This window comes from Xyrauchen texanus, chromosome 8 (assembly GCF_025860055.1).
Source record: "Xyrauchen texanus isolate HMW12.3.18 chromosome 8, RBS_HiC_50CHRs, whole genome shotgun sequence".
In the NCBI taxonomy this organism is placed as follows: domain Eukaryota; kingdom Metazoa; phylum Chordata; class Actinopteri; order Cypriniformes; family Catostomidae; genus Xyrauchen; species Xyrauchen texanus.
In genome coordinates, this window is record NC_068283.1 from 38,030,490 (window position 1) to 38,052,795 (window position 22,306).

The window sequence follows — 22,306 nt, forward strand, 5'->3', positions numbered from 1 at the left end:
TCTTCCATTTACGGATGACGGAGGCCACTGTGCTCATTGGGAGCTTCAATGCTGCAGAACGTTTTCTGTACCCTTCCCCAGAACTGTGACTCGATACAATCCTGTCTCTGAGGTCTACAGACAATTCCTTGGACTTCTTGGCTTGTGCTCTGACAACTGTGGGACCTTATACAGACAGGTGTGTGCCTTTCCAAATCATGTCCCATCAACTGAATTTACCACAAGTGGACTCCAATTAAGTTGTAGAAACATCAAGGATGATCAGTGGAAACAGGATTCACCGGAGCTCAATTTTGTGTCATGGCAAAGGCTGTGAATACTTATGTACATGTGATCTCATTTTTAATAAATATGCAAATATTTCAAACAAACTTCTTTCACATTGTCATTATGGGGTATTGTTTGAAGAATTTTTAGCAAAATAATGAATTTAATCCATTTTGGAATAAGGCTGTAACATAACAATGTGAAAAAAGTAAAGCGCTGTGAATACTTTCCAGATGCACTGTATATTACAGTGGTGCTTAGAGAAGGACACGCATGAAAATCAAAAGTGTGTTTTACCATTTTTATTTTAAATTTACAACAAATAAAATGGGAACAGTTTAGTATGTACAAATCGGACCATGAGGTCCATTATAAGACAAACAAGACAAGTGGTAGACAGGAACATTCATAGGAGGAAGATGACAGATCAAACATTCAGAAATTGAAAGTGCTTTGGTTTTCATTAATCTGGAACGCATAGCCATCAACTGTAGCTTCAGGGGCGACGCATTCATCCTCTTCCTCCTGCACGTTAGAGAAATAAAAATGATACATTTAGTAAAACGTACAGTATAGGAAACCTAGAATGCATAACAGGCAGCCTAATACTGCAAAACATGTTAGAGGCTCATCTTCACAAACTTGTAATACCACAATTAATATGGAAATAATTTCACAAAATGCGGGATATCAAATCAATACATTTTAAATGTAACTTCATGATATGCCGATTAGTCAATTGAATTAAAAATCGCAACATACAGTACTGTGCAGAAGTCATGTTTCACAAAAACAGTTCTTAAGATGATTACTTATATCTTCAACTTTAGTGCGCCAATAAGAAACCAATGTTGACTCCCAAACATTCCTTTTGCAAATAGAAACGGATAGAACAGAAGAACAGGGAGCCCTGCAACAGTTGGCATGGCCCCCACAAACCCCCCTACTGAATATGGAGTCAGTCTGGGATTACATAAAGAGACGGCACTATCAAAATGGGGATTTCCAGTTTTGAATGAATTAAACTGACCTCTCCAGAGAAGTACTTTTCAATAAGGTTGAGAGAGGCTTTGTAGACCATTTCATTTTCATGGCTCTGCAGAGCTTCGATTTTGTCCAGCCCACCACATTCCTCGATCATCAGCGCCAGCTTATCAACCTCACCAATCTTCTCACCAGCCTAAAAATAATATGCATAAAAGAGTCTCAACACAGTACTTCAAAATATCAGCTTTCGAAATGAAAATCCAGACTAAAAACCCCTCAGAAATGTACAAGGAATCGTACCAAAAAGATATTGCTGATTGCATCCAATATGACAAGAATGATCTTGCTGTCCTTAGTAGAGAGCAGATTTAACAAGGGCTCCAGTACGTTGGCTTGAACAAGATAAATCACTTGCTCTATTGTGCCTCCACTGGTGTAGTTAGTCACTGCCCAAACAGCTTCCTTCTGGGTCTTGTAGTCACCCTGCATAGAAGTAGGAGCAAAGATCAGTTTCATGGATATCTTTAAGCCTTATACTGTCCAATGAACAATAAAGTAAATGGATATTCATAGAATGACTAAATGAAACCTATAACCCATTATACATGTGCAATTTACAAGGTTTACTTGTGGCTACGTACCCGCCTGAGAACTTCCACCAAGCAAGGCACAAGGCCAGCATTGATGACCTCCTGAATTTGAAAATCCCTGCCAGCTGTAATGTTGGACAGGGTCCAGGAGGCCTCCTTTTGAATGTTGTTCTTGTGGTGGCGCAGGAGAGCAGGGAACATGGAGAGCGCGCCAGAGTTGAGCACCGCCTGTGTCTGTTCATCTGTACCGGTTACAATGTTACCGATGGAACGCAGCGAAGGAGTCTGAAATGCGGAAAACATAACATTTTTATGTCATTATTTTGTGACAATTTCATCTTGTAGCTCAACCGCCCACCAAATGCATACACATCATTGTGAACAAGACTGAGACTTTTGACCACTCCTGCGAAAAATCGTGTTCTTACCACAATGGACAGTTCTCCTGATCCGAGTAGCTTCACGAGTCGAGAAACCATGCCAGTCTCCACCACTACCTCAATTCTTTCATTGGGTCCATCGGTCAGGTATGAGATGGCCCAGCAGGTGTCTGCCAGCACCTCCTTGTCATCATGATGCAGGAGGCGGATAAGAGTTGGCATGATCTGTTTCACCGCATCTAGAGGTGGTGCAGGGTTCTTATTGCGACACAGGTTTGACAGAGTCCAGGTAACATTCCTCAGGTAACCAGGCTGCAGAAGAAGCGGACTGGTCAGACCAAATTGTTTTAAAGCTGTGATGCCACCTACTGGTACAGCATGCTCACTACAGTTTAACAATTGAAAACAAATAGTATGGAAAACAAATTATATTGACTTAGTTTGCAATGGATTTAAGAAATGGAATTGTTAAGAGCCAAAAAGAGAAGCAGACAAATCACAAAAATTTAGACTGAGGATTCATGGATTAAGGTTGAAAAGAATTAGAATTTCTCAGTCCTTGTGATCTCCAAAATATTGTTAATTTGAGAGAGATATATATATATATATATATATACACACACACACTTAAAAGAAACAATAATTTATTTAACTTTTGGCCGATTTAGTTGCTTCTTTTGAGAATAAAACGACATAAATCTCAATGTTGGACATTACAGTGACCCAGAGAGTCCAGGACATGGCTAAGAACATAAAGGAAGCTAACTGACAGTATTATATGTACAATTTAAAAAAATAATAATATTATGGGCTCCCTTGGTTGGCAGAGTCTGGGAGGAGTCCTGGATAAGAAAAGTTTGACAACCCCACACTTAAGTGCATGCAGTATTTTAACTTCTAAAGAAATGATTTTGAAACATGCATTAAATCATGACCACTCAAGTGAGAAGAAGAGTTCAGACATCTCAGTAACCTTATAAAAGTGGCTTTATTCTACATGCAGCAGGGGCGGCACCATGGGGGCAGCCATGTTAGCATCAACAGATTACTACTCTCTCTTAATCTGTTACTGCCCTATTATTGGACATTTTCATTCATGGATTAAAATAATCCTGTCTTCATGTGCATAGTGATCTTCTACAATGTCATTGGTAACTGAAAACTATAGTGTTCGAATTATGCAACATCCAGGCCACTAGGTGCCAGTGTAAACCAAAGTCAGTCACTTTGACATACTTAAATTAACAGAGTGCACAGGTTTAAAAGCACAGTTCACCCAAAAAGGTAATTTTCTCATAATTTACTCACCCGTATATCATCTCAAACTCTTATGACTTAGTTCTTTTGTGGAACACAAATGAAGATATGCGTTTATTGCAATATAATGCAAGTAAATTGGCTCCAACAACAACAAAACTAAAAAAAGCACATAAAGGCTGTATAAAGGTAATCCATACAATTTGAGTGGTTTAATCCACGTCTTCTGAAGCATTCCGTGTTGGGTGAGAGTGGACCAATATGTAAAACAAAAGTGACAGGGTGTCCAGCACTCTGTAGATGCGTCAAGCATGAGAAAGTGTAATCGAGCTTCAAAACATGATTGTGCCAAGGACACGACAGATGTCAAGATTTATAGTGAAAAAGGGGTTACAATTTGGACACTTTTCACTCAACCCATCATTTCACTTTAGAAGACATGGTTTAAACGACTGGAGCTGTATGGATTAATTTTATGCTGCCTTTATGTCCTTTGTAGGAGCTTGAAAACTGATCATTTTTGGGTAAACTTTTCCTTTAAAAGAACTAAAGATTTCATTGGGAGTTCCAATTCTAACTTACGGTAAACACGGAGAAGTCAGGAACAGCAAGCAGAGCTAAAAGGGGTGCAATAGCGCCGTTCTTAATGACTTTATCTCTGTATGCAGAGCCATCACCTAAAATCACAAGGACAAAAAATAAATTTCAATTAATTTCACAAATTCGATGAAATAATTGCATGACATCCATATCAATAGATGCTCACCAGCAATGTTTCCAAGGGCCCAGACTGCCTGCTCACTGATATGAGTGTGTGGGGAAGAGATGAGGCTGATGAACGCTGGGATAGCCCCTCCCTGCACCACAGCGCTGGTCTGGTCAGATGTTCCAGATGCAATATTAGTCAAAGCCCAAGAGGCCTCGAACTGTATAGTCGGAGAATCTGCCAGGCCCAGGAAGCTAACAAACTTGGGGATCAGACCAGCACTGATGATGCGGTCAATCGGTGGATGCCTCTCTCTTGACAGCAGCTTCCTGTATTAGAATTGCATGAAATCACTATATGCAAAAATTGTAAAGCTGATTTTATACATGTGATCATATACCATTAAATGCATTCTGTGCATGAATACGGTCATTACCTAGCAGCTTGAGTCGCCTGGACTTGAGTATCTATATTGTTACTGCTCACACCATTTACAATCTCTTCCACAGTCCATTGCTGGGCCTGATTCGACAAAGCAATGCCATTTTATAAAGTGCAATACCTCAACATCTCACACTTCTTAAACAATAGCTATTACTTCTTAAATCAAGCACTAAAAAAATGGACCATACCTGGCAATTCTGGCTTTTCTCTTGAAGGGGAGATGTGACGTCATCCGGTAAACTGCTCACATTCCTCCTCTTCAAAATCTGCTCATCCTTCTTAGCTTTACGAAGTTCAACGTTGACTTCGATTCTTCGACGTCTGAGCTCCTACACAGACAACGACACATTCCTATGTTATATTTATCATACATAAATTGCACATGCGCAAAGTCGACACTTTTTGATATATGCATTTTTGTGCTGGCACGTGCATGCCACTTACAGTCGTGTCTTTTCCTTTGTTTTTGAACTGAGTGAGGCGTGCGCCGTTCTCGTTTGCAGCAGACATTTTAATTAAAAAAAAAGTATTAAATCACAGTATCGAAATCAATAACCTGGAATACAGAGAAAAACAACATAATGGTGAGAAGACCGACAGCTGTATGACAATGTTGTTAGTAATCATATACCAACGTACCACAATCAATTAATATTAAAATAAAAATATATATATTACATTTAATTTTAATAAAACTTCGAAAATGATCTTGTAAATCACAAAAGACGGAACTCACCGCTTCTAACCAAAGCACTTATGGCGGCCGGTGAGGAACGAGACAGGCCTTTAAACTCCCGGTTTGAAGACTCTCATTGGTCCGTTCGAGCAAAAACAGTCTCTCATTGGCCTGATTTGAAAAATCACACCGCCTGGAACGCGGCGCGTGCTACACGTGTTCACGCGAGATTTGACGAGGGTGCGACATTCTTTTTTTTAAAATTGTTTTTACTTTATTAAATATCACAAAGCATAAAAGCAATACAGATAAACATAGAAAAAAGAAAACAAAAAAGACAAAGATACACAAATACAACTAATTTGCCAGGGTAAGGAAAAAACAATAAGGAACATTGCAATGCATTTACTCTAAGAGGACACAAAGGATGAATATAGAGATACATTTTTCAATGCTTTGGGATTAACAGAGCTTTGGATAGTTTCCATGTAATTGTCTAGATCATTTTTGAATAGAGAAAAGAGAGGTTTAGAGCCGGTACATTTTTGTTTATGTACGTGAAATTTAGCTAGAAGGAAACACAAATGAATTATGTATTGTCCTGTTTTCTCTTTTGAGTAGTCAAATAAACCAAAGAAAACATCTTTAAAGCAGTCACTTACAAAATAAGATTGGATAAACATGAACAAATCTGACCAAAATGTCTCTGTGTGGGTACATTGCCAAAACAAGTGAATGACATCTTCCTCAGGAGCGTGACAAAAACAGCAATTCACTTCAATGTCTGACTTAAATCTCCTAAGAAAGATTTTGGTTGGGTAACATTTGTGAATTAATTTAAATGTTATTTATTTTACTTTATGGGTAAGCAGATACTTATGAGACAAAGAGTAAGTACATGGCCATGGAAATGTAGAGCGTTGCAACAGAAAGACACTCCAGAGGGAATTGCATTAAAAACAATTGCATATTCATTAGCAGTTATAGGAATTTGATATTTATGTAAAAAATGTAAATAGTTGTAAAGTCTACCTTGTGAATTAAAAAGCTGACCAACTAAAAGAAGGAACCAGAAGGAACCAGTTGTCAAAAAAAAAAAAAGAGATTTATTCTTGTAGAGAATATCCTTATTGTTCCATAAGTAATATCTGTGTGGGGAAAAGTTGTGTTTGTATATTAGGGACCATGCCAAGAGCATCTGCTTATGAAAATGAGAGAGTTTGATAGGGATCTTTGTAACATTATAGTTACAAAGTAGGAGAAAATTCAGGCCACCTACTTTTGAGAAAATATAATTAGGGATAATATTCCAAAGTGAAGATGGATTATTAAGGGAATTGATTTTAAAAGTGTTGTTTAACGAGGGTGCAACATGAATCTGGTCTTGGAATTGTTAGAATCAATTCCAAGAGTCGACTCCAGACACATTGAACCGATTCTTTTTCGATTCCGAAAAAATGGGAGTTAAATCTCATAATAAACAGCTACTGTTTATAAGAACATGAATGAAATGTACTATTAATAGGTCCATTATAAGATTAAACCAGGGACTGTATGCACTTACCAAAGTGCGATGCTTCAGTCCCATCAGGTAAATTTGAGTTTGAGAAGACATTGTTCACTTTAACATACAGATTTATTGACGTGAACTAGGAAGCTGACTCAACTCTGCCATCTTGTTATTGCAGACTTCTGTTGTAACATCGGGGAAGTTATTACTGTGTGCCAATTTAATGTCACAAATTTGGCATTACTTGATTATTAGTTTAATCCAAAGTAAAATACCGGCAGACTGTCCGGGTGGTGTTGAAGGGCTTCTGTGATAACTTCATACAGATTATCAAACGGAGCGGATTTGACTCTGAGTCAGATTGATGATCGTTAAGATGCATTCATTACAATTATTTTGTAAATTGTAATAGCGCTGTTAGGTTTCTAAAATGTGTTGTAGTTTAGTGGTCGAGGAAATGAACACCGAAAGTATCAACCGGTTTCACCGGAAGGAATCGACTCGAGCTTTGGAGTCGATTCCAACGTTTTGAATCAATTCTACATTCCTTTTTGGAATCGATTCCCAGCCTTGGCAAAATGGAGCTGTAAGGGATGCAACGAGTGAAATGGTACTGCAGGTACACGTTATCACTTTGGGGAACATAATAATTTTTTATTATACTTTTAAACGTTTTACAAATTTTTGCAAATATATATCGTAATGAATCGTGACAGTATGTAAGCTTTATAAACGATAAGCAAAAATATAGTATTTATAAGATGTTTATGATCACTTACTGCACATGTTGTATGCAAATGTATAGTATTGACTATGGACAGGGTTGGGAGGGTTACTTTTGAAATGTATTCCACTACAGATTACAGAATACATGCTGTAAAATGTAATTTGTAATGTATTCCGTTAGATTACTCAAGGTCAGTAACGTATTGTAATTACTTTGGATTACTTCTTCAGCACTGGGAGATTTTTTTTAACTTGTTTTGACTATAAAAACTCCAGAACGCCAGTACAGTGAGACAAAATACACATGTTAAAAATACATTCTCTGAAAAACCCAAATATCTGATGCAGAGTTGTTTCTAAAACAAGATACATCTAATTAATCTTGTTTTAAGGATTTTTTAGATATTTTTACAGGAAAACAATACAAAAATTATCATCAGGAATATGATTTTTGCCATAATATCAAAGGAATTTTCTTGATAAAATAATTATGATTGTGCCTGGTAACATGTGCATGTAAAATGGCTAGAAATAGCATTTTAGCTTAGCGTAAAGCTGACAATTTACACAAGGTTTATTTCTATTTCTTCTGCTCCAAACTTCAAACGTACTTCTCTGTCTGCTCGTATGAATGTAACACATCATGAGAAAGTGTTTCACCGCTGTTCAAATGCACTTTGCATCATTTATGTGTCATTAAAGGGTAACTAAACCCTAAACTAACTTTTTTTAGTTAATGATCTGTAAGCATGGGGCTTTATTAGTACTGGTCATTGATTCAAGTAATTTTTTTGACATTTGTGTATAAAGTGTTTTAATTCTACAATATATGGTGTAAAAACGTCTGAGTGCTGCCCTCTTCAGGTTGAACGGTGGCTACTGCAGTTGCATTTTCCTATTGGCTGTTTGCGGTACTTCGTGACGTAAGCGGTGACAGCTGACGTAAGCAGGTTCCAGCTCACCACGCCAGATTCATGTACATGTCGTCTTGCGACCGTGTGAGGAATAATAATAACATAGAGTCTGACAGCAGCTGTCAATTAATCCGTCACTACGAGTCTCAGGTGCCCCCCGCACTCGGTTCGTTCCTCTATCCCCGCCGGGGTCTGCCCACTTTTCCAGCATTTTCAAATATTTCTAGTGGGTGGAGTCAGACTCTGAGCAGGTGTTTAGTTACCCTTTAAATGTTTTCCATCTGAAAGGACTAAATATTAAATTAAACAAATGACAATAAAATGCAAAGTAATCTGTTCAGTAATCAAAATACTTTTTGAATGTAACTGTATTCTAAATACCAATGATTTAAATTGTAACTGTAGTGGAATACAGTTACTAATATTTTGTATTTTAAATATGTAATCCTGTTACATGTATTTCGTTACTCTCAACCCTGACTATGGATTACTGGTTAAATGCACTGAAGCATAAAACACAAGTTGTATTTCTTATTTAGGATTTATTCAGTACAAAGGGAATGTACGCGTCATCAAAGGGACGGGGCGAAGTAGCGAGGAGGTTCAATCCTTGTCTTTGTGACCTTTAAATTCCATGCCGGAAAGGACCCAAGGACATGTAAAATAAATAATTTATATAGATAGATAGATACTGTATATATATATATATATATATATATATATATATATATATATATATATATATATATATATATCAGTATCTCACAAAAGTGAGTACACCCCTCACATTTTTGTATAACAGTGTAAATTTGCTGTCCCCTCAAAATAACTCCACACACAGCCATTAATGTCTAAATGCAAAAATGTGAGGGGTGTACTCACTTTGTGAGACACTGAATATATATATATATAGAGAGAGAGAGAGAGATTTACTGTATGTATAATGTATATTCAGTGCATATTGAAAGATGAACTTTTACAGTCAAAGGTATATTTATCTCTTCCAAGTTCTGGAAATTGTTCTTAGTTCCTTATTTTCCCCACAAAAGTCAAAAACAATTCAATAATGAAGAAATTACTATAAACAATTAAACCTTTCTTTGTAAACTGAGATCCTTAACAGATATCGGAAAGTGATTAAATATATATATAAATGTAACTCATCTTGCGTAGTGTTTATGAAGAATGTGCAGCATTCCCAGAGGCTCCTCATCAGCTAATGGGATAGTTCACCCAGAAATGAAAATTCTCCCATCATTTACTCATCCTCATGCCATCCCAGATGTGTGTGACTTTCTTTCAACTGCAGAACACAAAAGAAGATTTTTAGTAGAATATTTCAGCTCTGTAGGTCCATACAATGCAAGTGAATAGTGACCAGAACTTTGAAGCTCCATTAAGCACATAAATATGTGTGAGTAAGGAACAGATTTAAGTCCTTTTTTTTTTTTTACTATAAAAATACACTTTCACTTCCACATTCTTTTTGCATTTTTCACGCATATCGCCACCTACTGGGCATGGTGTAAAATGTATAGTAAACAATAACTTAAATGTTGCCCTGTTTCTCACCCACATGCATCACATTGCTTGTAAAGACAATATATTATACACTAGACTCTTATGGATTACTTTTATGCTGCCTTTATGTGATTTTTGGTGCTTCAAAGTTCTGGCCACCATTCACTTGCATTGTATGGCCCTACAGAGCTGAGATATTCCTCTAAAAATCTTAGTTTGAGTCCTGCAGAAGAACAAAAATGTCATACACATCTGGGAAAGTGCCCTTAACACAAAGTTTAACTGATGAATTGGTAAATCAACTACTATAATAATGGGAAAATATATGTGAGGTTTATTGTGCTGTTTCATTACACAACCATCTAGACCAAATATAGCTTTGGCGAGTACATCATTTTAAAGAGAAATCCAATGCAAGTCCTTTCCTCGCATTTGCTTAGAATCCTACTCCGGGTTATTAACTCAGAGCTACAAATAACTTTCAAATGAAGAGAATATAGAGACATATTAATCAATGTAGAAGAGAGAATCCTGTCCTCTCCATTTATTTGTTTCATATACATCAATATTTCTTCAGTTGTAATACAAAAAAGAAAAAAAAGACAAGTTATACAAACAGGATACTTTCTCGATTTTAGCTTGTTTCCATCAGTCTTTAATGCGTTCTTACAGCAACTCTTCCTTACTTTAGGTAACCATTCCTCCCCATTGCTTAAAAACCAATTAGCTGACTGCGTTACCATTCCACTTTGTAAGTAGTATGCTGAATCATAAGTATCAAGGGAAAAAACAATGGTTGCACCCATGGTAGACTCCTGTTGTCCTGGATAATGCAAAACATGATTCTGGAGGGATTAAAAAACTCACAAAAACAGGCATTTAATCCATAAAGAAACACAGGACAAGGAGATCCCAGTCAAAACCTATTGGTTTAACAATCAAAAATGTAAACAGTCCATTCTTGATCCAAGCCACAGCTTCTATGTCCAATATTTCAACAAACACTGTGGCTGTGCGATGCTGGTTGACTGGGATAAAGTTCCATCTTGACTAAAATGTTCAACGTTTATTAGAACAGCATGTGGTTGTATTCTATGAGGCTGATGACTGTAGTTTGTTGTTATGTGACCTACAGGACACAGAAAAAATGACGTTAAGAGCCCTTTGGTTTTATTGAACATTTGCAAATAAAACAAGACAAGTGAAAAGAAAATTCAAACAGAATAAAAAAAAAAAAAAAAAAAAAAAAATTTAAAAAAAGGTAAAGCCTCCCGGGTCATAGGAATGGCAGCCATGCTGGCATAATGCAAAGGGAATGCATTTCAGTCATTTTAATTGGTTCTTGTAAAAATGCCAGACTTTATTTATCAAAGAAGGAATAACAAAGTAAAAAAATAAAACATACAATTTTAATTATTGTTTTGAAACATGGTCCTTTATTTTAACATTGAAATCCTAATAAAAGGATTTTAAGCTATTCGTTTACCTTGACAAAAGGCATTAAATGTCTTTTTTCTTCAAGCTAACTGAAACTGAAACAGTTATAAAATCACACTATGCGTTTTCCAAAAACAATGCTCGATTAATCAGCAAGTTCACCAGTTTTATCAATGAAAACCTGGAAAGGTCAACCAACCAATTGAAACAAGCAGTTGTTAAGCACATTACAATAAAACTGAACAGCAAAATCTTTAAAATGTCTTTAATCAGCCAATCGAACAAAACCTTTGTATGATAAATCTTCATGCATCAGTGTATACATTATAAATAACATCACATAACCAGGAAAGAGAATTCACAAAGCATGTCCCTCTCTTACGGTGTTCCTAGTGCATGGCTGCCGCTGTCAGATTGTCAAGGAGTTTTTTTGACTGATTTTTGTATTTTCCAAACATGTGACAAATTTCATTTAAATATACATCGGTTTCCACTATTTATAAAACAGCAAGTTCCATGATTTTCTTAAAAAAAAGTCTCCGCCCCTTCAGCCACTATGACATCACAATCTGCAAGAAAGGATAATGGGAATGAATGACATGCATGGAGCACAAACACAAATGGTTATGTCATCAGAACACAGCAGTTGACAAAGATAAGAGTAAAGGCGGGATGAAACGCCAGTCTGAAATAAGAGGTTAGTTGACTACTAGATTTGAATTGATTAGATTTGAACTAGATTTGAACAGACATAAAATGTGAATGAGATTACAGACCAAGATAAGCAGGCACAAAACAAAACTGGATGTATGGAACTCAATGCAATGCAATAGAAATCAATGGGAAAGACAACGCAAAGTATGAAATCAAAACTAGTCTAAAATAGAATTACTATGCGTGTAGAGGAGTGACACATTTAGTAAGGCTAAACTAATGCTCTGTCATGGCCTTCCAGCAGATCAAATGCCAAAGTGGACATACGTGAGAACGAGAAAATAAAATGATACCTCTGACTCGGAATTCTAATTGGAAGTGCCACATTCAAAGTAACCGCAAACCAGTTGAGTTCTATTTTAATGCGGCAAGTTGCTTCATTGCTTGGCAACAGTAACAAGCCAACAGTTAGGCTAATGAACTGTATTACTTGGCAAAAGAACAGTTTAATGAGTAAAAATGTGCTGCTTCTATTTACTGAACAATAGTGTAAAACATCCTACGTTTGCTTTAAGGATGCACCGTTCCTCTGAAACTGACCGCTTTAACCATATCAGGAATTGGTCCAACGTACCCGGTCCAAATCTGCTACTGTGTTAATAATGGTTGTTATTGTCAAGCTCCAAAAATAGCATAAAAGCACCATCAAAGTAGTCCATATGACTTATGCATTTCATTTAGTCTCTTGAAGACATACGATAGCTTTGTGAATCTCAAAAGGCTGCGTTTAAAAAATAAATATCTAGTCTGCATGCGCAGCACGCTTCAGTAAATGAGCGATGCTCTGTTGTGTCTCACACACACATATAGCACGTGCGCATGCTGGCTGATGAGGTGCTATCGATTTAGCTCTCGGGTGGCTCGCAGTATGCGAGCGCTCCACACGAACTACATCTCAGATGTAGATGCTCGACAGTTCGGTGAAATCGGAAGTGGAGAAGCAATTCCCCAGATCGATGAAAAGCATATTAAACTACTGTAAACTAGCCCAAACACAGACTGGTCACAGTCTTTCTGGAGTGTCAAAATAAAAGCCCCAGGCTTATAAAGTTAAGAAATTACAACTGAAATATACATTACTACTGTATAATAAAATAATAACTAGTTCTTTTTATTATTATTGTTGTTATTATTATTATTTATAATAATAATACTTTTATTAAATTGCAACAATATTTAGGTTGACTGGGTTCCAAAAAAAAACTAATTAGAAAGTGGATTGATATCCTATTACAATTCAAGAAGAGATCTGAATCCTGAAGTCCTTTCAATGGAATTACCGTTCATTTGCTGATATCGGATCGGCCGACACTGGTATTGGATCGGCCGATACGGAGAGGTCAGCGAATCGGAAGAGAAAAAATGGTATCGGTGCATCCCAAATTTGCCTTATGGTATGTGTGGAAGCAGATGTTACCTGCTTGCTTTGAAAGCTTTGAGTTTCTGTACAAAGAAGGATTCCAGGAACTCCGCACACTGGTAAAAAGTTGAGTCGCTGGGATTGTAATAGCGGCAGTTGTCAAAGATTTTGGTCATGTCCGCTACGAACTCTGTAAGTTTGCTGTAAAAGCGTTTCTGTATCCTTTCCTCCATCGTAGACAGGTCTGTAGAGGTAAACGGGAGATAAAAAGATAGCTTAAGCATCTTTTGTGATGACCTGAAATTCAACAATTTTGTCTGCAAGGCTCCAAGGAGCCACTTTAAATATATAAAAAAATTATATGTGCATTCTTTAAATGTAAAAAGGGGAAAAGGGAATGCTTGGCAAGTAAAAAAAGGACCACTGATCATATGTTTGAAGGGATAGTTTACACAAAAATTTAAATTCATTATATACCCTCATGCCATCCCAGATGTGTATGACTTTTTCAAATTCAGATTTTAGAATATCTCAGCTCTGTAGGTCCATACAATGCAAGTGAATGGGTGCCAACATGTTGACGCTCCAAGAAGCACATAAAGGCAGCATAAAAGTAATTCATACGACTCCAGTGGTTTCAACCTTATCTTCAGAAGAGATAGGGGGGGGGTTACTTTACACATAATTTATTTACACAAGTTTCTGCGGATGACATTGGTCAATATCCATCGTAAACTGAGACACGGAGCAATTGCTCCATCCACTAAAAATGAGTGGTGTAACAAGGTGTATTTTAAGATATTTCGACCACAATGAGGGTGAATATTCACAAGCCAACATTTATCTAATAGTGGTCAATATTAGTTTATTGTCTTGTATATATGCAGTATAATATAATTTTCACTCAGTATAAATTACGTTAATTGACGCAGTAATTTCACACAATAGCCTAAATATAGAATACATTGTGTATTAACACTTTACAATAACGTTCAATTCGTAAACATGCATTGTATTAGGGGTCATGATCAAACAATTAACAATATATTTTTACAATGTTTATTAATCTTTGCCATTGTTAGTTTATAGTGCATTAACTAATGTTAACATGCAAATCTATTAATATGTTGAAATTAACATTTACTAAGATGTAATAAATGCTGTAAAATCTTCATTGTTAATTCATGCTACCTAATGTTTTTAACTAATGTTAACAAATAACCTTATATTAAAGTGTTAACAATTGTGTAACTGTAACATTACTTTTATTAATGAATATTGTGATGTGGTTTTACAGATTATATCAATAAAAACAAATTAATCCACAACTGTTAGTCGCCCCCCCTTCTCAGTAGTGCTTTATTCATGTGTAAACTCATGCTTTAACTAAGATATAAAAATATAATAATTTACACAAAAAAAAAAAATCAGTACTGTGTGTCGTGTTTTCAGTGATGTTTTGTCACCCTGCATGGCGCCTTAAAACCTCAGCTGAGCAACGGAGCAACTGTCCCACATCGTTGACTTCAGGTGATAGTTTGTGCTCTTGAATCGATTGTGTTGCTGTATTACTCACTTGTAAATCACAGTACAATCGCTGGATGTAAATACTTTGCACACAGAGGAAGCCTTACACAACGGTGTAGCAGTGCTCAGCCATTCTGCAAGGTTCAATACGTATGCAATTACACTTTTGGAGCTCATTACGGAGATTATTTTATACTTTTAATAAATAAAAAATCACATTCGTTGTGATAAAATCGCTTTATTTTAGAAAGAAAAGTAGTTTGCTATAACTCTTGACGCTTTCGCGTTAGCTGGATACGATACCGGAAGATTGTTATCCGCTTGTGATATGACCGAAAATATGTAGGCTTGTCCATTGACTGAGCATGGAGGAGAATGTTTAGTAAAAAAGGACTTAAACATTGATCTGTTTCTAAACCACATCTATTATATCACTTCAGAATACATTAATTAAGGAGTATTATGGATTACTTTTATGCTGATTTATGTGAATTTTGGCACCCATTCACTTGCATTTTATGGACCAGCTGGGAAATTCTACAAAAAAAATCTTCATTTGAGTTCAACAGATTAAAGAAAGTGGTGCCTGATCGATATATTGGTCGGCCGATATTATAGTAGTCTTTCACCGATATATCGGTATCGGCGCATATGTTTACCGATATGAAAACTTTTTTTCAGAACATATAATGCAGAAAACAATGCTTTAGAATTGGAGTTAAGCGATGCAGAGTTAAGCGATGCAGAGTTAAGCGATGCAGAGTTAAGCGATGCAGAGTTAAGCGATGCAGAGTTAAGCGGTGTCTTCTCGGTAAGCTGCAAACTAGTTTGTGAAATACATACTGGAAAGTTATAAACAATGACCCCATCTTTTTTCCTTTTTAATATAACTAATATAGTATTAACCATGTCCCTGACAACCATGTCACTCATGTCGGTTTGCTGTTAGCCAGCTATAGTTTGTCAGAGCAGTCAGTAATGTAGCAGATTGAAAGGTAAACATCAGAGCTTCTTTTTGCAGCTCAGCAGACAACGGTGCGGTGGTGGATTGTGTCTGTTGAGTGTTGATTTCATGCCATGTTGTTACCTACTTGGTGAGACACAATGCTGGAAAGTACATAAATCCATCTTTTGCTCTCTGTGGCAACAAGCTTATTGCTAACTAGCTAACTACATAGCAATTTTAATACCTTGTCAGCGTGTAAACATGTATTCAACAAACTGTTTTGTTCGGGACTCACAGTTTGGTACCTCCTTCAACCGGACCATTCCAGTCGTTGCATTTATAAAACGTAATATTTAAAAGTCTGGTTTTCCAAACATTAAAATAGGATACGTAATGAAAGTAGATTTAATAAATGGTACATTTGCCCTGTGTAAATAACAATATATAGGAACTGTATCTAAATAAATACTAATACAACAGACTGGAAAAATAGACATTTATTCATTTTAGTATCCTAAATATATATTTTTGGAATATGTTGAAACTTGACAATGGGCAACGCATCCTAAAAACGTCACTGTTAGATCGGTTTCATACTGAAGAGCCGTTTAAAAGTATGTTTTTTTTCCTCGCTCTCGTAAATGTAAATGAGTGTAAATGCCAACACCATCATGTACGTCAAAACATTTTTTATTCCATCAGTCGCTCCTGGTCGGAGGCTTCCGTACATATTTAGTTTATACGTAGGGTTACGTCCTACATAAATGTAATGTTGCAACGCTCAAATATTTAGTAGTGCATAAATTTGGACTTGGTGCCCATTTACGCCACAACTAAGCTAGCAGGTTCAACCGGCCCTTGATTTAAATTAAATGTATTCTTTATTTTCTCAGTGTTAATTTCTAGACAATATATAATAATAATAATAATGTAAAATATTCATAGATAAAAATATTTGTTTAAGAAAGCAGCCTCGGAGTAACTCTGCATTGTCATATCAGTGCAAAATCGGTGAACAATCCACATAGAAAAGGTCTGTTTCATTCCAGCTCAAAAATTAACTATATCGGCCACCATATCGGTAATCGGTCTCAAAAATCCCATATCGTTGAGCTCTAAAAGAAAGTCAAACACATCTGGGATGACACAAGGGTGAGTAAATGATGAGAGATTTTAAATGTTTGGGTGAACTATCTCTTTAAGAACTGAAGTGGAAAAAGACACTCATACCCATTGGTTCCTTAATGATCCCATAATAATCTGGAGCATCATTCGAATCCACTGGTTCCAGGAATGGCCAGGCCATTTTATGGGCCTAACAGAGAAAACATTCACACAACTCTTCTATTAAAAGCCATTTTTGATTATTGTCACACTGGAAGCTAGGGCTAAAAATGACAAAAACAGACACTTTCTGTAAGTAATATTAGATTGGTTCTGTACCAAATACACAAACTAACTATATCTGACAAATCAACAGAAATCAGATTTGAAATGTACATTTAGTCTTTGACAACGGAGCATAAAATGTATAGCATTTTATGATTAGCTCTAGCTTTTCATGTTTTATTTGTTTAATGAAAGACCAAGAACTGAGAAATGGTGATAAGTGATGAATGCATGTTTCCACACAAACCTGTAAGGAGCGCAGTATTCTCCTTAACCCCTCGTAGTCTTTATCTGTGAGCGGTGTCAGGACAGTCATGGCGTCCTCTGTAGACTGGCACTGCGGGCACACATACTCATCGATGTGTGTGGCTTCACTCTGCAGGATGCCCACGCAGCGACCGTGATACCAGTTCTGACAGCGGTCACAACCAATGTAGAACCTAAAAACAAAGTTAGGCACAATTATATGAGAAAATTTGCTTTAAGATACATCTTTTGAAGCAGTTGAAAATGCTTATTAAACCCCACATTGAAATGTTGAATGGGCCAACTTACTGTGACTCATCATACGGAGTTCTGCAGATGCAGTAGAGTTCCTCTGTGTTGCCCTCCTGTGCTCGTTTACATTCTGAACAAATGTAGTCATCCATCTTCTTGGCCTCTTTCTCTGTGATGCCCACACATTCTCCATGATACCAGTTGGAACACAGGTCACAACCAATGTAGAACCTGCAGCAAAAGTAGCACACAATATATGTATATTTGATTAAAGTGTTAGTTCACCCAAAAATGAAAATTCTCTAATCGTCATTTACTCACTCTGATGCGATCACAGATATGTTTGAAGTTCTTTGTTCTGCTGAAAACAAACAAAGATTTTTAGAAGAATATCTCAGCTCTGTAGGTCCATACAATGCAAGTGAATGGTGACTAAAACTTTGAAGGTCAAAAAAGCACCATAAAAGTAATCCAAACTCCAGTGGTTAAATCCATGTCTTCAGAAAATATATGAAAGGTGTGGGTGAGAAACAGAGGTTGGGGGGAGTTTATAGTAAAAAAAGACAAATATTCATACGTTTCTCACCCACACCTTTCATATCTTTTCTGAAGACATGGATTTAACCACTGGAGTCGTATGGATTACTTTTATGTACTTAAGCATCGAAGTTTTGGTCACCATTCACTTGCATTGTATGGACCAACAGAGCCGAGATATTCTTCTAAAAACTTTGTTCTGCAGAACATAAACATATTTGGGATGGCATGAGAAAGTAAATAACAAAATGTACAGTATTACTGAATAAATATTTTAAAAGCAGAGCATATCTATATCTATATATCTATATATCTATATATATATGAAAATAGCATGCTCATGATAGGACAATATATATATATTTTTTTATTCATTTCCATGACTTTTCCAGCCCTGGAAAACACAATTTAAAAAAATTCCCCTGATATTTTCACGTTTCCTTATCTGTGGGAACCCTATTATACATTATGTATTATTATCTTTAAGGGAAAACTTTGTAGTTTTTGTGAAGGAGCCCATAAAGGTGAATTATTTACTTTTTAAAATCTCTTAGGCATGAATTCTGTGCCAAAAGTATGAACTTCTAGTGGAAATAAAGCACAACAGTCGGCTTCGACCAGGAATTTTCAAAGTCTTGGAATTAATTGGATTACATTTTAATTGATTGACAGCCCTACTTAAAATATATTGTTTCTGTACTTATAAATCAACAACTTTAAATCATAGTTATATATTTATATATAGGGCTGTTATATAATTCGATTGAATCATTCACAATGCTTCATGGGATTATGGGTAGAGCGGTCGGCCACTAATTGCAGGGTTGGTGGTTAGATTTCCGGCCCACATGACTCCACATGCCGAAGTGTCCTTGGGCAAGACACTGAACCCAAAGTTGCTCCCAATGGCAGGCTAGCACCTTGCATGGAAGCTCTGCTGTCATTGGTGTGTGTGTGTGTGTGTGTGTGTTTATGGGTGAATGAGTCACAGCGTAATGCGCTTTGAATACTGTTAAGGTTAAACAGGCACTATATAAGTGGAGACCATTTACCATTTGTAGTTCATTTCCTCATTAAAAGATGGTAAGAACGCAGCCTAGTATCTTTGTCTTTTTTGCTTCACACACACGATTTTAATCTTGTGATTTGGATCGGGTTGGTTTGGTTCATGGCTTAGAACTCTTTTGTGAAGGATTTTATGAAATCCCTTTGGAAGAAATTAATGGGAAAAATACTTCTGGAACCAAGACGGCTGAAAAAGTGGTCAGGCACTGTTGCGCTCTATTGGCCTTGAACTTGAAAATTAAAATGTACAACTGCAGAAATGCAAAGGTCTCATACTTGGACTCATCGTAAGGTGTTTTGCAGACACAGTATAGCTTGATGTCCCTCTTATTGTCCTTTGAGGTTGTGGATATCATCTTTTTCCTCTTTGACTTGGATGCAGAGTCTCTCTCCTCCTCCCGCTTGCGTTTGTGTGCGGAGGAGGGGGATGTGACCATCGGTGTGTATGTGGAGAGAGTGGTGTGTGTGGGGGCGCTAGCGGTGGCCGCCGCCGCTGCTGCTTGTGCGGCAGCAGCCTGAGCTTTCTCCTTCTCTCTCCTCAGTTTAATAAGATCTCTCCTCAACTCCTCCTGAAACAGCAACAGAAAACAAGAGCATGCAATGCATTAAATCTTTGAACCAAAATAGAGGCATGATCATGTGTACCTCAACGCACACCCCAGCTCTCAAACATCTAAATGAGTCATTTTTACTAAGTAATACATTTATATTTCATTTTTGCATCTAGTTGAAGCTTTTATCCAAAGCAACAGTGCATACAAGGAAGCATTCTCTACATTCTTCCGGTTGATAGGGAATACTGGCGTGTCTGGCTGCCGATTCGCTCACAGTTTTGCTTGTTTTCTTTCTTTCTTTTTTTCTCTCCCCCCTTTTCTCAATAATTTGGAATGCCCAATTCCCAATGCACTCTAGGTCTTCATGGTGGCATAGTGACTCGCCTCAATCCGGGTGGGGGAGGACAAATCTCAGTTGCCTCTGCGTCGGAGACCATCAGTCCGTGCATCTTCTCATGGAGACATAGTGCGTGTGAAGGCTTCACGCTATTCTCCGCAGCATTCACGCACGACTCACCACGCGCCCCACCAAAAGCGAGAACCTCATTATATTGACCACGAGGAGATTACCCCATATGACTCTACCCTCCCTAGCAACCGAGCCAATTTGGTTGCTTAGGAGACCTGGCTGGAGTCACTCAGCACACCCTGGATTCGAACTCACGACTCCAGGGGTGGTAGTCAGTGTCTTTAATCGCTGAGCTACCCAGGCCCCCATTTTCTTGTTTTCTTAAATGTTCCGATCACTGTGGGTGGTATTGTTGTTATCTTTGAGCTCTCTCTGGTGGAGTCAACCCTGCTGTTGCCCTGCCCAGGATTTACATTACAGCGAGGTTACCGTAGACGTGGATTCCCTCCACATGGCTTTAAGGTACATCTCACGCCAGCTACTGAACCTAAAAAGGAACTGTTATTTGGTGAAAGACACTTATGACACTTATGAACTAGTCGAAATACATGAATACTGCGACCAAAGCGCCTACATGGATTGATCTTCATGGCACAGTTTTATCCACTCGCCTTCTACTGCCAACTCTGTTCCAATATTTCAGTGTAAAGCTGCAAAACTGTTTTGTACTGGCGCGGCTGTGGCTCAGTTGGTAGAGCGGGTTGGCCACTAATCGCAGGGTTTGTGGTTCGAATCCACCACGGCCCACACGACTCCACATGCCGAAGTGTCCTTGGGCAAGACACTGAACCCCAAGTTGCTCCCAATGGCAGGATAGCACCTTACATAGCAGCTCTGCCACCATTGGTGTATGAATGTGTGTGTGAATGGGTGAATGAGACGCAGTGTAAAGTGCTTTGAATACCGTTTAGACTTAAAAAGGCGCTATATAAGTGCAGACCATTTACTGCCGTTAATTTTAACAACTTGTCAGCACATCCACGTTTGGAGTTTTCCCCATTGTCTTCAGTGTCCCAGAGTCTGGTTAATACAGCGTTATTTAACACATGCACTTGTGAATAACAAGGCTCTGCTTTCATCAGACATTATCACAGAAAAAAACTGGAACCGAGTGATGGACTCCTTTTTAATCAACTTACTCCCACAGACTATGGGTTGTTTGATCTTTTGCAACTCTCTGGTAAAGGCGGAGGTTGCATTGTGTTACATAACCTAAAATACAACATAAGTCCTGTGTCTGCACCACAGTTTACTTCATTTGAATGTCTCGTTCTAAGTGTCTCTGCCACTCACACTACCATCTTTGCTACCGTCTACAGACCCCCCCCCAAAGTCTAATGAAGCCATTTTGTCTGAGCTGGCCAAACTTTTGTCTACTCTGTGCCTCAAGTTTAAGAGAATTCTTATTTTGAGTGACTTTAACATCCACATTGACTCGAAAAACAAAAGACTTTGTCTTTCTTGGAGTGTTTTGATTTGATCCAGTTTGTTGACTGTTCTACTACCTTGTTATTGCTAATGGTTCTTTTGTGTCTCCGTTTTTCTCTGTTGATTTCGGTCTTTCTGACCATCTAGCCATCTTTTTTAATATGGAATTACCACATACAAATACTTCCTCTTTTCGCACTGTAAACATTCCCAAATGAAAATCCATTGATCTACCAGATTTCACTAACTCTATCGTTTCTTCTTTAAGTTGGTTTTCTCCATCAGATCCCTTTGATGACAAAATGTCTCTGGCTTGGACTCTTTTGCTCCTCTGAAATAACGGACTATTTCCTTTTTGCATCCTGCTCCCTGGTATAACGTCAATCTGTGCTCAATGAAGGCAGTTTGTCTTAAAATGGAGCGAAGGTGCCGTCTTTCTGGATTGAACTAGGGCCGCAACAGCC

General features: G+C 37.5%; 2 protein-coding genes across 13 annotated transcripts in view; both read right to left on the minus strand.

Annotated features, from left to right (window-relative positions):
• Positions 1-560: 560 nt before the first annotated feature.
• LOC127647707 (importin subunit alpha-1-like) lies at positions 561-5,392 on the minus strand. Its single transcript, XM_052132128.1, has 11 exons — positions 5,368-5,392; positions 5,076-5,187; positions 4,820-4,960; positions 4,624-4,709; positions 4,248-4,516; positions 4,064-4,158; positions 2,273-2,536; positions 1,896-2,129; positions 1,555-1,737; positions 1,298-1,447; positions 561-792 (listed from the first exon to the last, which is right to left on the minus strand). The coding sequence occupies exons 2-11, from the start codon at positions 5,139-5,141 to the stop codon at positions 703-705; spliced, it is 1,578 nt and encodes a 525-aa protein (XP_051988088.1). The 5' UTR covers positions 5,142-5,187; positions 5,368-5,392; the 3' UTR covers positions 561-702.
• Positions 5,393-10,489: 5,097 nt separating this feature from the next.
• Positions 10,490-22,306, minus strand: part of LOC127647538 (nucleosome-remodeling factor subunit BPTF-like) — a 56,413-nt gene continuing 44,596 nt past the window's right edge. For 11 of the 12 annotated variants that reach the window (XM_052131827.1, XM_052131828.1, XM_052131829.1 and 8 more), the window contains 6 exons: positions 19,728-20,020; positions 17,907-18,080; positions 17,599-17,791; positions 17,193-17,277; positions 13,547-13,733; positions 10,490-11,107 (listed from right to left, as the gene is read on the minus strand). In XM_052131827.1, the coding sequence (XP_051987787.1) occupies positions 11,071-11,107; positions 13,547-13,733; positions 17,193-17,277; positions 17,599-17,791; positions 17,907-18,080; positions 19,728-20,020 (969 nt within the window). In that variant the 3' untranslated portion in view covers positions 10,490-11,070. Of the gene's footprint in view, positions 11,985-13,546; positions 13,734-17,192; positions 17,278-17,598; positions 17,792-17,906; positions 18,081-19,727; positions 20,021-22,306 lie in introns of all 12 variants that reach the window. The other variant, XM_052131822.1, reaches the window with a different exon arrangement.

What these genes read in the sequence shown, in the direction of transcription:
- LOC127647707 (XM_052132128.1), bottom strand. Translation starts at nt 5,141, where the DNA reads ATGTCTGCTGCAAACGAGAACGGCGCACGCCTCACTCAGTTCAAAAAC. An exon ending in CAGGAGAACTGTCCATTGTG is followed by an intron (nt 2,130 to 2,272) that starts GTAAGAACACGA and finishes TCCGCATTTCAG; the next exon opens with ACTCCTTCGCTGCGTTCCAT. An exon ending in AAAAGTACTTCTCTGGAGAG is followed by an intron (nt 793 to 1,297) that starts GTCAGTTTAATT and finishes TCTAACGTGCAG; the next exon opens with GAGGAAGAGGATGAATGCGT.